General features: G+C 51.8%; 1 protein-coding gene across 2 annotated transcripts in view; it reads left to right on the top strand.

Annotated features, from left to right (window-relative positions):
- Window positions 1-15,805, top strand: part of Smad3 (SMAD family member 3) — a 109,099-nt gene extending 93,294 nt beyond the window's left edge. The window contains exons 6-9 of one of the 2 annotated variants that reach the window (XM_032909354.1): window positions 6,896-7,108; window positions 7,874-8,011; window positions 9,926-10,070; window positions 12,173-15,805. In XM_032909354.1, the coding sequence (XP_032765245.1) occupies window positions 6,896-7,108; window positions 7,874-8,011; window positions 9,926-10,070; window positions 12,173-12,296 (620 nt within the window). In that variant the 3' untranslated portion in view covers window positions 12,297-15,805. The remainder of the gene's footprint in view (window positions 1-6,895; window positions 7,109-7,873; window positions 8,012-9,925; window positions 10,071-12,172) is intronic. The other variant, XM_032909355.1, reaches the window with a different exon arrangement.
- Window positions 15,806-17,251: the final 1,446 nt, after the last annotated feature.

Here is a 17,251-nt window from a genome sequence, read left to right as displayed (position 1 = left end):
CGGTGTTTATATCAGCTGACCCCACTGTTCCCACAACAATGTTCAGCTGTTGGATTGCAGGTCAGTGTTCTGAGGGTCACCCTGCCAGCCTGCTAGCATCCCTCCTGCGTGGGAGAGGGAGGCTTTGCAGAAGTCCTTGGGGCTAGAAACGGCAGAAGGGCTCAAAACAGATGAGACATCCATGTTTTTATCAAAGGTAGCTTTTGATTTTCTGGTTTGTAGTTTGGAAAAAAAAGCAAAACAAACAAAGTTTGGGTTCATGGGGTTGGGAGTGTGGCGTTAAGGCTAGCACTTGCTTTTCGGCTCAGGAAAAGCAGCTGATCATGGTAGAACTCTTCAGAGTGGAGTACATTGGACAGGCTGTGGTGCCCACTTGTTTCAAGACCTTGGCAGATATCAGATAGAACTCGTCATCTAGAATATTGGGAGATGGGTAAAGAGCCTTTGAAATATGCCGATGTGTGGGTGGAACAAAACAGGACTTAGAGATACAGTTTAAATCTTTGTAGCATAATACCGCTGGGCTTGGCTGAGGGAAGGTCATATCCCTGATAGTGAAGGGACTGCGTTATTGAAAACAATCTGAGACTATAAGCCATTAAAGGCCAATTGTGAGCTTGACTCTGGGCTTCCCCTTTAGGATTGCTTTAGATTTATTTTTGGAGCATTTCACCCCACCATGGTCAGGCCAGTACCCCTGTGGCAGGTACTTATCTGTGAAGTCATCAAGGTCACAGGCCAGTCTGAAGGTGGCAGTGGCCTTGGGCCAGAATTCTCTGACTTAGACTTGGGGAGAAGGGCTGGGAGGAGATGAGCAAAGAGCAGGGTGGGCACAGGTGAGTATTTCCTGGGATCTCTTCAGATTACCCCAAGGTGGTTCTTCATAGCCATGGGCAGAAGCATGCTAACTTTCATGTCACGGATCAGAAAGTTAAGTGGACAGGAGAGCCTCCGAACTCAGCCGTACAGCAGAGAAACTGACTTTGTATTTTGGCTTCTTCAGTCTATACAGAGATCAGGGCAGAATCCATACAGCATATAGAGCTATGCTGAGGAGGATACTTAGACCTTCAGCCTGCTTACATCTGTGTTCACCTGTGGTGCTGAGGGAGCAAGCATTGAGGAGAGGGCTTGGTATGCCTGAGAGGAAGCCGCATGCAATGGCTGAGTAAATGAAGCAATGAGATGGGATGGGGGGGGCACCGCAGGCAGCAGAGCGGGTGTGCTCCATGGAAGTCAGCAGTATGGTGGTTGTCAGCTGACAGGGAGAACAGGGCAAGGTGAGGCTGAGCTCTGAGTGCCACCTCACCCCCCAACCCACAGCATGAGGCTGGTGGTATGCTGGAGGGGTTGTGGTGGGATCTTTATGGCAGCTTCATGGAGGTAATCTGGCCACTGTAGGGGGAGTATACATTTGATGAGAAGTTACTGGAGGAAAACCAGAAGGAAGCCCAAGTAGTCGCTGACTACCCTGAGGGAAGTTGAGATGACCCATTATTGAAGTAGGAACGAATGTTTAAAGAGATGATCATGGGCCTGTGCACATGGGAAGGGGATGGACCATGGAGAGGCCTGCCCTCACAAGGTGTGGTGGGCCTGGAGAAAATTGATGGAGGTTGCTATGCCTTACAACCTCCCTGGGAAGTCAGAGAGGCTGGGGCCAAAGGCACAGAGACGCAATCATTGCTTTGTATTTGCCGTTGGTCCAAGGAGAAGGCGTTGTTATAAAGCACACAATGCCTGTGTGAAGCCCTTCCCAACCAAGAACTAGGGTGGGTAGCATAGAACAGTGCCAAGAAGGGGGACAACCTTCCATTTGCAATCTTCCCACAAACAGGTGGCTGCTGGGAACTTCTCTCTCTTACCCACTGATCATTCCAGCAAGTCCACTCACTCAAAAAATACCACTGAAAGGCTTGTCTGATATCATAGGAGTAGGTGGATCGGGGAGAGAGGGGCCTGCTTCTGGGAGAGAGCCAATGAGACATAAGCTGGTCTATCATTGAGGAAAGTTAGGACGAGAACTCACACAGGGCAGGAGCCTGGAGGCAGGAGCTGATGCAGAGACCATGGAAGCATGCTGCACACTGGTTTCCTCTTCATGGCTTGCCCAGCCTGCTTTCTTGTAGAACCCAGGACAACCAGCCCAGGGATGATACCACCCACCATGGGCTGAGCCCTTGCCTCTTGATCACTAATTAAGAAAATGCCCTACTGGATTGTCCACAGACTGATCTTACGGAGGCATCGTCTCAACCGAGGGTCACCTGCTTTCAGATGGCTTTAGTCTGCCAAGTTGATATACAGCCAGTCAGCACAGTGCTTCTGAGAGAAGAGATGAGGGATCTCAGGGTGCAGGTGTGCCTTCTAAAGATCTCGTTATGAAACTGCGATGCAAAAAGAAGTGTACAACATCCACTTGCTCCTTTCATTTCTTCCCCACTCCAGGCCCCAACTCTGGTCTAGGGAAAGATGAGCTTCCTACCACAGGGAAGCCACTTCTCTAATACAGTGGTGCAGCGACCTGGGTGATGAGGCCCAAACGCATGGCTGAGCCCCAGCTGGGCGCGGTGCAGAGGCCGGCCCTGGGGAATCCCTAGCACCACTGTTTCTCAGAGCAGGGGCTGTGAGCTGGGCATATTTCTATCAGACACATCATGCTGGGTGGGTCACCTGGAACTTCCTAAGTGTCTAAGTCAGGAAGGTTGAGGAAAACGGGAAGGAAGCAGCAGGTTAGGGAAAGGTGGCAGATGGGTCCCTCTGGTGAGTAAGTTGTTCCCTGCTTCAGGGTGACACATGTAGGGTGTGGCTGGGATGAGGAAACCCGAGGTCCTCACAAGAGCCCTGCGGCAGCAGAGAGCTGGAGCCTATTGAGATAATAGCTTCCTGGAGTGCCTATGGCAGGGTGAGCCACCTTCTGCTGGGAGAGGACAGGGCTGGGTGGCAGGAGTGATGATAGGCCTGTGAAAATGACGAGAAGCCACCGGCTTCTCCATGCTGCCAGACAGGCCCTTCGTAAAGGCCATGTGCAGCCGCATGTGGGCTTGTGGGAACACAGGCAGGTGCTTAGGAAAGTGGTTCACTGAGTACAGCCATGCAAGCGTGAAGAACCCATGGAATGCCGGATGTGGCAGCATGTGTCTTCTACAGCAAGATGGGAGGCAGAGGCCTGAGACTCCCTGGAAGCTCATAGGCTGAGCGGGAGACCCTGTGTAAACAAGGTAGAAAGTGGGGACGGACACCTCAGGTGGTCCCAAGGCATATCACACATGTGTATGTGCACACACACACACACACACATTCTCACACACTCTCATGGTGGTGAATGTTTTCTTGATTTAGTAAACTGGTCTGAGGCTAGAGGAACTTACCCTCATTCCTCTGCATGCCTTGCCTCTCTGCCTTAACCCCAGAGGCTCGAGTTAGGGCCCAGACACTTCAGTTACAGAGGGCCAACCCCTGTAGCACATGAGAAAGTGCCCAGATGGCTGGGCATGAAATTTCTTTGCATGAAGGAATGTCTATGTCACCTGAATTGGGCCTTGCTGGTCAGGGTCATACAGATGGGGAAGGGCACTCCTCTGAAAGAGAACAGCTCAACAACAGAGAGCTGGAAGGGATATGGGGTTGGAGGGTGGAATCCTTAAGACTCAGACAGACCTGCCCTCCATGGCTAGGGAGAGCCCAGACTAGCCAGGCCATCTCTGCTTTGACCTCAAGTCCTCTGGTACTCACTGAGCAGATCTCTGCTCATCGTCTGCTTCAGTTCAGGAGAAAGCTGATGTGCCCCTCTCCTCCCCTCTGCTTCTGCCAACTGGAATCTTTTGCACATGTTTTTAATAGGCACCCCTTAATCCGAGTGTCGCCTTCTGGGTTTTATTCTGTTTTCCTTTCCTTAAACAAAACAGAGAGTCCGTGCCAGCTTGGAACGGGGCTTGGAACTGAAGCCAGCCAATGCGTTAGGCTGGCCTGGGGCCAGTGGAGAATTGAGTGCCCCATGCCAGTCTAGAAGCCTGCCTGACACCATGCTGGTTGGGGGTGGGGCCCCTGATGGTGCTGGAGGCTCCATGTCTCCCACATTTCTGTTCTGGGAGGATATTAGCAGAGACTGGCCAGGCTGGTGGGAGCTGGGCTATGTGGAGTCAAGGTCTCTAACATCCCAGGTGATGGAAGCTTTGGTCAATACAACAAACCCATGCTCCTTGGAGCATAAGCCAATCAGCCAGTGCAGTCTTGCTGTGAGCGGAGCCCTTGAGCAGCAGGTCTTCAGGGCCTGTGTAAACTACACTGGCATTTGTTGGGAAGCTCTGAGACCTGGGGTGCACTGATTCCAGGGAATGACAAGGTGGCTGGAGCAGCTAAGCCCATGTTGGCTGGACCTTGAAGCACACTTTGTTCAAACCTTGGTAGATCAGAAAGCAGAGAATGGAACCAGAACTCAGGGAAGGCTGTAACCCTCAAGGCCTGCTTCCAGGGACCAACATCTGCCAGCTTAGCCCTGGGTCACAGAGGTTTCATAACCTCCTTAAACAGCACCAACAGCTGGGGGCCAAGTATTCACACGTATGAGCCTATGGGGTGTGTGACAGGTCTAGGCCACAACAACGATGGCCTCTTTTTGTTTGATCTTTTAGGAAGCTCAGAACAGGCTATCAATATCTGCTACCACAGACTTACACCAGGGGTAGTTCTTTTTCCAGAGCACCGACTTTTGCAAAAAGAATTGCATCTGGGGGCAGAGGCAGGACCACCACTGCAGGAAGAAACAGTAATTATACGTTTCTGCTTTGTCCCTGCTATGGCTGAAGTGCCTGAAGGAAGCAGCTAGGACTGATACTGGGGGTGGAAGGAGAGAGAGAACTCAAAGGCACAGCCAGAAGCAGGGAATTAGAAGCCACGAATGGGGCTATCCTATTCTGCCTGTTTCTGAGCCAGAGTTGACAGGTACCCTCTGAAGTGGCAGTCTTCAAGTTGTGCCCTGGTGCCATGACACAGCTGCTGAGTCCTGATGGCATGCGTGTCCCTCTGAGCTCAGTCTCCCTACTTTGGAGGATCCCAGAGGTGTTTGGAGGAGGGTCCGTATCTCCCCGGGAAGACCTTTTCCCAGAACGGTGTTCCTCCAGGTGTGACAGACACTCTGGGTGGCCTGCCACCTTTGGATTGGTAGGTGTCAGTGTCCCTGGGACTAGGACCATGAAATTTTAGGCAGGACTTTGAAATTTGGGGGTGAGGGAGCTAAATGTGCTGTTCACATTACTGAGGAAGGCAAGGCTGACCTGGATCAGCCAAAGCTGCCTCTTCAGACTGACACATGCCAGAAGTGCAGTGGCTGAGATGGCCGGCTTTAGCTCTCTCTAGAACCAGTCTTGACACAGAGTAGGAAACAGACCAGAGTAGGTCATGCCTCCAAGGATACACCTCAAGGGCGGTAGAGCCCGCACCTGGGCAGTAGCAGCTAGTGGTGCTGACAGGTCACCCGAACATTTTAAACCTTGGCTAGCCCTTGGCTAGTCCTGGGCTTTTCTTTTTTCTTTTTTTAAACAAACCAAAACAAACCAAAAAAACCACCCCAAAGTGTCCAAAGCAACATAGCTCACATTCTAGTGGCTGCATTGTTTAGAATCTAGCTTATCTCATTGGAATGTGGAAGCATGGAGCAGAGCCAGGGCCGGACATGGCCGATGTGGCTCAGCCCAGCCTCAGAAGCCGGGGGCACAGGCCACAGCTGCTCCTGTCCCATCATTCTCTCCTCTGTACAGTAGCTTTGATCCTCTGCCTCTGTCCTCCTGGCCTCTTGCTCAACCGTGAGAAGAAAAGGAAGAAAGGAAGCTTTGTTCTTCTGCATCTGGAAAGTCAAGCCAGGATCAGGGAGTTCTCAGGTCCATAGTCTGGGTTATTATCATGTTGATAGCATACGGCGTTTGCTGCGTGGCCACATCTTACTCGAGTTAGCTCACGGAATCCACTGATAGCTCCAGTGACATAGAGGATGCAACAGGCGGGCAGGGGTGATCTAGAGGCTCACACAAGGGAACGTGAGTGAAATCATGCTGGTTCAATCTAAAGGACAGTGGCTTTCAATGGGGAGTGCTTCCAACCCCTGGAACACATCTGGCAGTACTAGGAATGGTTTTTATTTTCAGTACTTGGGGAAGGGGTAAGGTATATATATGCTGTTAGTATACAGCGAGTACAGGTTGAGGGTGCATTTGACCATCCCATAATATCTAACCCCCTCCCCTTTTCTCCCAAGCAGTCATTTGCCCTAGCTTAGGGTGTCCTGACCCTAGAGCTGGCTCTGGCAGTATGAATTGTATAGTGTCAGGATGGGGACTTTGTCCTCACCTCACTCTTACAAGGACCATATGCCTGGGCTGCAGGAGGTCGAAGCCACTGAAGGAGATGGTACAGTGAGCATAGGTGGATCATTTAAGTGGTCAGAGTGGGCTTAAAGCTCCTCCCTAAGGCCAGTAGTAGAGCTACAGTGTGGAGGAGCATTTGGAGGTGGCACAGGGCGCATGCAGTCCTGCAGGAGGTTGCAGGATTGTGAGAGAGGAGCTGCCAGGACCCTGCCTGCTGAGAGGTCCCTGAAAGGGTCTGCTTATAGTGCTGGTCAGTCCTGACCCGCTTCCTGTTTGGGCTAGCCTTACTCTGAAGGATGCTTCTGTTCACAGTTCGGTCAAACACTATGGGGCAGGCTGCCTGTGGGTCCAGAAGAAATTAACACAGTGTCTCTTCTATAGGCTGTCAGGGTCCCCCCCCCCAATTCTGAGGATCCCACTCTCTGGCACCCTGAAGGGTTTGTGCAATGGGAATTGGGGGGTCAGAGGAAGAAGCAAGTCTTCCAGAGCCTCCCTGAATACCTACTGACCTGGCACACCCCATGTCTCTTCAGACCTACAGCCAGTCACCTACTGTGAGCCGGCCTTTTGGTGCTCCATCTCCTACTACGAGCTGAACCAGCGAGTTGGGGAGACATTCCACGCTTCACAGCCGTCCATGACAGTAGATGGCTTCACTGATCCCTCCAATTCAGAGCGCTTCTGTCTGGGCCTGCTGTCCAATGTTAACCGGAATGCAGCCGTGGAGCTTACAAGGCGGCACATTGGTAATGTACCTACCCTCGTCCCGCCTCCTGAGGACACTGGGACCCCCAGCACCAAGGGCTGTAGGACCCAGATGAGGCGAGGTGGGAGCGTGGCACAGTGTGTAGTTACGGCACTTGCTCTCCGCTCACAGGACACTGGTCTGTGAGTTGAACTGCTTTCTTGTACTCTGAACCTCTTCTAAGCATAAGGGGACATCCCCACTGAGCAGAGCTCACCGTTTACAGAACCACTGATGTGCTGAGTCAACTGAAAACGAATTTCTGTCCATCTGGAGTGGGTTTGGGTGATAGAGGGAAAGAAATAAAATATACAGACTGCACTAGGAGACCATGTGAAGGGAGGTCCCTTGCCAGGGAATGCCAAAACCCCAGTAGCAACTTCACCAAGGCACCTCTGTGCCCTGTGGGTTATGGTGGGGGGATGGACTGGAGCAGTGGGGTGGCAGCAGCTGTCCCTCTGGGCACTGTGGCAGGGGCTGCTAAGGTAGGTTATTACTGCTCTCCTCTAGATAGGAGCTCAGGCTTAAGGCGGAGTAATGGCAGAAGCTATTATTAGGACTGGGGCCAGGCTCTTCCCTCTTCCCTCTATTCCAGCTGCTTTAGGAACCCAGAGCTGCCCACATTCACCCACTTGGCTTCAGGCTGGGCTCGGGGCTCCTCCTGTTTGGAGTTGCCACCTGCGGCTCTGTCTGATGCCCCCTCCCCAGCTGGCCTAGTTGCCCTGGGGGTTGGTCTCTCTGACCCAGTATCTTCTGACCTCTGCAGGGAGGGGTGTGCGGCTCTACTACATTGGAGGGGAGGTCTTTGCAGAGTGCCTCAGTGACAGTGCTATTTTCGTCCAGTCTCCCAACTGCAACCAGCGCTATGGCTGGCACCCTGCCACTGTCTGCAAGATACCCCCAGGTAAGCTCTGGAGGGTGCTGCTCTGGGGCCATGGCCCCTGAGGCGTGCCTGGGAAATCTCTCTCGCCTTCCCTCCACACTTGTGTATGTTGTTGACACTGTAGCTGTCTGTGCACCACGGACCTCTAGAGAACAGAGGGAATGTCAAACCTGTAACCCAGAGCGCCCTCCCTCACCCCTAGGTGCTGTCTGCTCTTCATTCTTTCTCTAAACATATGATGTATTCCTGGTCTATGCCAAGATGGACAGAGGTGCTCCTGTGCCTGCAGTTTTACAGGCCTGGAGTGTTTTAAGATGGACACAGGGTGATTGTGACACACCCAGGACTATTAGTCCCCGGCAAGCAGCTCTAATGGGGAGAAAAGGCCATCTACCTGTGGGATGGTCAGAAAGGTGTCCTGGAGGAGGCACTAGGTCAGGGATCAGTGGGGTGAAGTTTGTGAGGGCATGTGCCAGAAAGGACAGTGTAACTAGGGTGGGTCACTGGGTGTGCTGGCTGGGGGTGCCATGTAAAAGACAGGCAGATATTTAAAAGGCATCCTGAACTCAGGCCTTGGATCAGTATGAAAATGTTTTGAGTTTATTCTGGGGAGTTGAGTTTTTTTCCTGAGGTTGTCTCCTGGACCCCTAAGAACTGCCAGGCTGGAACTCCCCTACCCACAAGGCAGAAAGGCACTCCTGAGAGCACGTGGCCTGTGTCCGGTCATTGCCTGGGACGTGTAGGTCCTCTTCCTCTTGCTGCTGCTGAGATGACAGTCCAGTCGTGGGCTGTGGGCGGAGTCAGCTCTGCTTGGGCAACCTCTGTGGTTTCATTTGCAAAGCATTCACATCTCTGAGCTCACTCCTCTCTAGCAACCCCTGTGGCTCTAAGAAAGGCTGAGGAGAGAAGTTCTGAGAGTGCTGGGAGGAAGCCACAGCAGGCTGCTCCATAGAGGACTTGGGCTGACTAGCCTGGTGTCCAGTCTGTTGGCTCAGCTGAGGCTGAAGCCCAGGAGGGAGGGGCTTATGGACTGTACTGTTTTACCCACCCGATCCAGGAGAAAGCAGGGGTGGAGGTGGAAGCTAGGTAGTATTCCCAGTTTGCTGCCTTACCCGCTCCATCTCCAGCCCTGGTGAAGGCTGAACTGGCTCGACAGTGTTCTGTTCGCTCAAAGACTGTTAGGACGCTGATGACCAAGCCCAGCTCCCCCTAACCACCTAAAGGAGATAGAGGGTCAGAAGAAGCAGAGTCTCACACACAGCAGATGGGGTCTCTGCTGGTTCACTGGCTACTGGACATAGACTCTGGTATTATCTTCTGGGCCATGCAATCCTGGCAGTTGGGCAACAAGACTTCAAACAGGTTTATTTTTGGTGTTATTTATGCCTGTCTCTTGCTGTACTGTGGAGAATTTAGATACACTTTGTTGTTAATGTCACCTCAGACCAAGCCTGTATCCAGAGGTGACCCACCTCTCTTCCCCAGCCCAAGCATGAGACAGGGCTATCAGGTGGAAAGTACTTACGAACCCCTGCAGAGCGTCCCTGTGTTAGCCCACCTCATTGCCATATTGCTTTCTACTGTACCAATGCAGGAGCACCTGTCCCCAGGTGGCTACCACACAAGGCACTGGCAGCCAGGCTCAGGTCTCTGCCTCAGCCTTTCCAGGCCATTCCTTTATCGCCCAAGCCCCACTTCCAGGCTTCCTTCTTGGCATCTGGCATCCCTGCAGCTGGAGGTGGCACCTACAAGCCAGCCTCTCCCTGCTAAGGGTGTGCAGATCAAGTGTAGGAATAGAGAAGGCCCACCCTTGCAGTGTGATAGGCTCAGAGCAGATACCACTGGGTGGAACCATGGTGGACCACTTGAGCTGTGTGAGTCAAACCATTCGGGTGGTCCCAGGGTTGGCTTATCTGACTTGTCTGTGGTTGGCAGGCTGCAACCTGAAGATCTTCAACAACCAGGAATTTGCTGCCCTCCTAGCTCAGTCTGTCAACCAGGGCTTTGAGGCTGTCTACCAGTTGACTCGCATGTGCACCATCCGCATGAGCTTCGTCAAAGGCTGGGGAGCTGAGTACAGGTCAGTGACTAAGCTGCCTTTAGCGGGTGGTAGAGGGAGCCAGCTCTAGGCAAGGTATGGCGGCCAAGAATAGCAGCATAGTCCTAGTACTCAGCAGTTCTCAAGCTCCGTCAGCATTTCTAGGCCCATTGTGGGGACACTGGCATTGTTCTTGTAGAGATATGGGGGCTAAAAGCTTATGGAGAGCAAAGAGCATGCATGGAGTCAAGTGGACAAGACAGATTCAGACTCGGCCTCTCCTGGCTGCTGCTGCTGTGTCCTCAACTTCCCTGGGATAGACTCTCAAGGTGACGGTCTCCCCTAGAAGGAGATTTGAGTGTTTTATAGAAAACAGCTAAAAAATATATATTACATATAAATATATATGTTTTTTCTCTTATTTAAAGGATGCCAGTTAGCACTTTAAACATGGCACCAGTAATAGCAAGGTCTACCTGGTCTGCATGGTTGAGGCCCTCAGACCATCTAGAGTAGGTTTAATGAGAATATGGTCTCCTTTTCCCATGCTGGACAGGAGTGGTCTGGGAGGCAGGGCCACATGCCCTTCTGCTCCATGCCTCCTTCCCAGCCCCCAAGAGCAGAGCCGCACAGAGGTACCCACACATCAGCTGAAGCCAGCGCCTTGCAAGTTCCTCGCCCCTTCTCTTCATTTTTCCAGATGTTTGGAATCAATTTTGTTTTGCAGTCATTCTGCACCCCAGCCAAACCCATTTCAGTATTGGCTCTGGGCCACCGTTTGTAATGAAACCCCAATGAGCATGACTTATGGAAAGTCAGATTCTCCGCAGAGGACGGAGGTCTGTAAAATCTAACCTCGACGTCTAGGTTTCAGAGCTGTTGCTCTTTCATGGATGCCCCATGGTGCCAGTGAGCAAAGCAACCTGGGCCTTTTAATCTGAAATCCAGGGAGGGTCACCAAGCATGCAACCCAATTGCTCAGACTGAGGAATAACTCCAAACCATGCTGTGATGACCCGGCCCAAAGGTCTGGCTGGATGAATGCCTGAGCCAACCTTTTAGTCCACGATTTAGATCATTTAGGGAATCAGAGTGAAAGGTTAGAAAATTAATTCTTTAACGCAAAAACCCCAAAGGAAAAGAACTGGGAAGCCTGCTTGCCTTCAGGCAGAAGCCCCAGGCTCAGTGTGAACCTCCCTAACTGTTCGAGAAAAGGACAAGATGATTAAGGGAAGATGAGTCTCGGGATGGCCCTGAAAGTGGGGCAGCACCAGGGCCCTCCATCTTCAAATACTGGCAGAAGCCCCTCTCTAGGGCACTGTATCACCATGGAGGAAACCCTGCCAGCACACCCCGTCCTACCAGGCTTACTGCGTCACTGCCGCCTGGCAGCATAGCACGGCAGCCTAGTGGCGGGTGCGGCCCCTTCCCAGAACAGCCATGCCCTCTGCATTGTGGGCCAAACAGAGTAAGGTTTCAGGCTGGTTCTTTAAAGCAGCTGTAAGCGGGCCTGCAGCCTGGGCCTCACCTCCAGCTGGCACCCGTATGTTGCCACAGCAGATAGCCTTTGCTCGGTGGAGGCTTCTGGGAGCTTGCCTGTGAGCTGCGTCACCAAGCAGTCTGAATTTAGACAAAGTGCTTTGGGGGAAAAGAAATGTGTGGTGTGCCTTGGTTTTTCCAGTAATTGTTTCCCGGCTAGCTCTGCTGGTAAGATTTTCCAAAATAGGCTGTAGATGGGATTATAGCGGCACACTGGGACTTGAAGCATGTGGGCTCCGTCAGTGCTTTGTAAAAAACGCCCTCCATCAGACAGACATGTCATGACAGCTGTGGGGCTGGCCCAAATCTGGAAAGGGGCTGGAGGTACCTACCCCGTGGCCAAGCTAGGAACCAGGGGACCTTTATTCAGGCAGGTTATGCAGAGGGGCTTGTCATGGTTCCTGGAAACTGGCCTTCTTTAAGGTCCTCACCCTGCAGCAGAACCCAACTTACACCAAGCCCTCCCTGGAAGTCTGGCCTAGGTCAGCTACATTACTAGTACCACCTCTAGGCAGGATTTACCTCTCTAGCAGAAAGCAGTGTTGTAACTTACTTGTATTCTTCTGAACATTTTAAAGTCTCTCACCTCTTCCCTCTTTTCCCAGGAGACAGACAGTGACCAGCACCCCCTGCTGGATCGAGCTACACCTGAATGGGCCCTTGCAGTGGCTTGACAAGGTCCTCACCCAGATGGGTTCCCCCAGCATCCGCTGTTCCAGCGTGTCTTAGAGACACTGGGAGTAAAGGGATCGGGTTGGGGAGGGCGGGCTTGGGGAAAATGACCTTGGAAGATAACTCCATCCAACTTGGTCTTGTCAAAGAACACAGATTCCTCTCAACTAAGGCACTAACCTGTTTCTGAAACCACAGAAGATCCCAGCGATGGACTTTATGAACAGCTGTGTCTGCTGCATATATGTGCCCCAGGCTGAAGGCCATGTGTGATGGCTTCTGATCTGGTGGCTTGAGCTAACAGGTGGTGTGTCGCCACCTGACTCCTTGTTTAGTGACAGAGATATGGGATGTCACAGTCCAAAAAGAAAGTGCCTTTCTCCAGGGCTGGAGTGTGGAGTTCACCTTTGGAGAAGAACTTTTAATGGAGCATGCCCTGTCTCACCACTCTCACAGAGAGGGTCTGTGTACCTGGGGAACTGGATGGCCTACGCAGGTACTTTCCCCCACCCCCAGAATGCAGATGGGAACATGCTGGAGAGTAAAGCTGGTGAGAACCGTTTCTTCCTTGGAAGGACCTGCTGAAGCTCAGCCATGTATGTGATGTGTAGTTCCTAGTATCACATCGATCTCAAGAGATACGGATGTTCAAGTGTTCGCAGCAAGGGCAGTCGTGGAGTACATGTCCTGGGTGAGGTGGTACCACATTGAATGAATACATCTCTGGAAGCTGGCACCACTTTCTGAGGTGTAGGCCGTGTTGGTTTATGGAGACAGCTGCATTAATGAATTCACCTAGCACAGGCTCTTTGGATGTCTTCTGTTTGATGAAAACAGTCCTGGGTACATATGTTGGCTGGAAAACCAAAGAGGACCCAGTCTCTGCTTCTTGCCCTGAGGTTTGGAAACTGAGAGTTATAGAAGACATCCCAGGCTGACATGGGCAAATGAAAGGGCTATTAAAGTTTTTTTACACCTTGGAAAATTGTAGACTTGGTGCAGAGACCTGTCATCTTCACCCTGGGATGTAAGATTACCTGGCTCCGGTAAAGGATTGCCACCAAAAACTGCTGCGGTGATCCTGTGTGATGAGTACTGTTCGCAGTGGCAATCACAGAGAAAAGGAGTATAAGTTATTTCAACTGGAAAAAGAGTCCCTTTCCTGGCTGTTCCAGAACAGCACATAGGATCCCACCTGCAACTGGTACTCTCTTCTTGGCTGCTGTTTCTGTTGTGAAATGAGGAGCCCATGTTTTCGCACGGATTTCCCGTGGAAGTCCTGTCCTGTTCCAGAGGGGACGAAAGTGCGCCCTCCAATGTGATAAATCTTCTGATGACCCAGAGGCTCTGGGGCATATCCTGGTGCCTCTCCTGCAGGAGCTGTGCCCTCAGAAGCTCTGGGCAGGATGTTTCCAGCTAGGCATGCTGATCCTCCTTCAGACACAGATGCCTGTCTGAGTCTCTCCCAGGCTGTTGATACAGAACTCAAAGACAATTCTGAACCCCTCAGGTTCTCTGAAGGGGCACAGACCCTGGGTGTGAACATTGTGCCGGACTTGACATGGTCTGTGGACTGCTGCTTCAGACACAGGAAGTCCTCGGAACTGTCTACCTGTTCTGCATGCTCTGAGTCAGAACACAGAGACACTTTGGTGTGGCTTCTAGTATTCATGGTCCTCTCTTCTCAGCCATGGCAGAGGTTCGTGTCACTTGCTGCCTGGTTTCCTAGGGGTTTCCTGTGCCCGTCCCCCCAGCCATCTTCCAGGTGACTATGGCACAGTCCATTCTGCTGCAACTGGAAAGTACAGAGAACCTGCACTGCTCGGACGGCTGCCTCTGGAGGCACGCAGTAGGGAGCATGCCCCGTCACTGTCCAGTTGCTGAAGAAAGCTTACAGGAAGTTCTAGGCAGGTCTACTTTCGGCATCCCTGAAAGTAAAAGGCTTGGAGTCTAGGAAGGGCCATGCCACTGTGGAGAACATAGTTCCTTTGGGTACATGTAATCAAAGTGTCCTCCCAAATTAGTTTTCCTTCTTTTATGAACAGCATTTCTACTTTTAAAGAACAATTGAGAATTGAAAGGAAAACAGTGCAGTAGCTGGTGTGGCCTTTAAAGTGTTGTTCTGCCAGGTGGCCTGACTGCATGTGCTGACACTGACCCACATGGCTAGTGCTGGGCAGAGGTCTTTGCCTTCAGCACCCCAGAGAAGCTAACTCTGCACCCCTCTCCTCTACTGCCCCCCTCCTTCCTCAGTGCTTGTTCAGGTAGCCCCAGCCATGTGGCTTATAGTCATGGCAGTTGGCTACCTTCCAGACAGCTGTAGAAAGACCAGGCATTTTGAGGAAAGCCTAGCGTGGAGAGCAGGGACTCTCTTAGGAAGAACACAAGGCTGCTGGCAGACTTCTCCACTGACCCGAGAGTGTGTTGTATATTTTTTTACTCAGTAACGTATTGCATCAAGCCTTGGTGCTTATGGGGTGCTGTGGTCTTGATCTTCCCCAGTTTGCTTCTCAGAGCTGGGATGTATTCCAGAACCTGATGTTTTTATTCAAACCACAGAAAGGTTGTTTTTAAGTAGTATGTGCAGTCACGCATGTGCCTGAGTTGTCTGGGGCAGAGGCAAGTATCTGACTTCATTCTTAGCCCCAGGCTGCCATCTCTGAGTTTCAGTCCTTGAGAGGCTGGGAAGGCACAGAGCCCTGGCTCTGCACTGTTCTTACTGAGTGACTATGTGTGAGCCCTTTACATTAGAGGGAACCTGGTTTGAGCTCACTTGTTCTTTGTGTGGCGTTAGTGTTCCATTACTGTCCCCTCTAAGTAATGGTCTTCACAGTGCACAGCAAGTTCCCAGTGTGTAGAAAGCCATACACCAGGATGTGGGTCAACCATGAAGATGTGGCATTGCAGACAGGGGAACATGTGGATGCATGGCTATCACCTTAAGCAGCCCCTGCAGTTGCTTGTGTTAACACAAAAGTGTTTAGCATTCTGCCGCTTTTATATTTATGTAATAACTCTTTAAAGCCATTCAGATGGATAACTATTTAATTTCTTAAAGACAGTTGTAAAGGTCTCTCTCTGAGGACAATGACTTGGTAAAACTGGGGCACAGCCAGTCCCAGACACTGGTCGAGGCTACAGTGGCTTTTTTGGCTCAGGATCAACACGCATCAGAGTAGACTGGGCCAACATGTGGTGGCGTGTGCAAACAGGCTGCCCTAGACCAGCCCAGGCCCTTCGACAGCACGTCCTCTGCACCAAGGCCCCTCCCTTCTGGAAGTGGAAACTTCACAAGGAAATTGGAGCCATCTTTTATCCCAGAAGCCTTTGCTGCTGCCAGGGCAAGTGGGCTGGTGTGGACTCTAGTTTGGGGATGTTTGGAGGCTGAGGTTATGTCACTCCTTAGCTAGCCAGGCCTTTAGTATCTTTGTAAAAAGCATGTATTTATAGTGTTTTAGATTTTTCTAACTTTTGTATTTTACAGCATTGTACCCCATTGTTAAAGAGCCGTGTCCCCTCTTCTTATAAGCGCCCTTCTAATAAAGTTTTCACCGTAAAGCTCCTGAGCCAGGAGCGCGGTCTGATTCCCTGCTGCTGTCTCTGGGGAGAGGGATTTAAAAGGGAACCCCAGCCAGGTCCTGGGCTTCAGAGCTCAGCAGGCGCTAGTACCACAGCATTGGGCATGACCCCCGCTGTCCCTATCCTACAGTAATACCTACCCTTGCTTCCTCACCAAAGGTACTCCACAGGAGGCCCTGGGTCCCCCAGATACGGTGCTCATCATAGACACACTCTGGCACCCCCTCTGTTCACTACTCTGGCCTCCAGCCCTGCCCCACCAGACTCTCCCAACAGTCCTCTGCCATTACTGTCACTGTCTCCCATGCCACTCTATCTTTCCTGAGACACAGAAAAATGACAAGCAGTCCTGCGATGCCATTCTGAATTCTGAGTTTAAAATGAGCTATGAGCTGCTGCCTGATTGAATTATACATCAACCTCAGGAGATGTGGATGGAGATGACCAAAACACCAAAGAGAGGCACAAATGGGGCAGAGGGGACAGGAAGCCACCTCACCTGTCCTGAGGACTTGCTGCGCCCAACACCTCCTGTTGAGTAAGGAGCCCCTCCAGTAGGCCTCCCGTCACCTTCCACCCTCAAGCCCGGCTCCCAGATTCCCTCCAGGCTCGGTGGAGGGTTTTTGTGGTTACTTGCAAGGGCCTGTACCCCATATGCTCTTTGGGCAACTCACAGTGATTTGTGGGGAGTGACTCACGGAGCCATCTTTCTTACCGATCAGCCCCTGCTCTAGGCAGCTCCTACCCTAGCCCCCAGCAGCTCCATGATCCCCCGATCGCTCCCTCACCTTGCTGAGGCTCTAGCTTTCCAAATTGCCTCTTTGGAAAGGCCCTACCCTAGGAGCCTTCCTAGTTCTCCTTGGATCAGCCTTTTCCCCCGAGCCTCCACATGTGTGCTCCTAACAGTCCTTCATAATGAGTTCACTGACCCCCGAGGCGTCTAAGCCACACAAATGCTAGTGACTCTGGTATCAGCCCTGAGCTTCTGACTCAGACAGGCCTGTTGGTCCATCAGCTGCCTATGTTCACAATCAGAGGACAATTACAGAAGTTATCATTGCCTTCTGCAGAACTGTATTGGTAGAGGTCATCTTTGTCCACGGCTTCCTACCACTACTTGCTCCTGAGTATCCCCAGTCTACCATGGCCGCTTCTCCACCACCTAGCCCTTGCCACAGCACCAGCATAGCTCTAGTCTCCAGCCTGCACTCCTACAGTTCACACAGCCCACGCTAGTCATGACTGTCTCTCTAACAAGATACTTGAAGGAGTAAGCTTTGTTTTGGCTCATGATCTCAGACCCTTCAGCCTGCAGTCATTTGTGGGCCTGTAATGAAAGGCAGGTAGAACAAGGGCATGGCCCTAACGACGGTGTGGTCAGGTCTATCTCAAAAGTTCTTCCTCCAGCTCCCAGTAGTGCCATGAGCCGGGGA

Source organism: Rattus rattus, chromosome 8 (assembly GCF_011064425.1).
Source record: "Rattus rattus isolate New Zealand chromosome 8, Rrattus_CSIRO_v1, whole genome shotgun sequence".
Classification (NCBI taxonomy): Eukaryota; Metazoa; Chordata; class Mammalia; order Rodentia; family Muridae; genus Rattus; species Rattus rattus.
The sequence above is the reverse complement of the archived record's forward strand: the minus strand, read 5'-3'. Positions and strand labels throughout refer to the sequence as shown.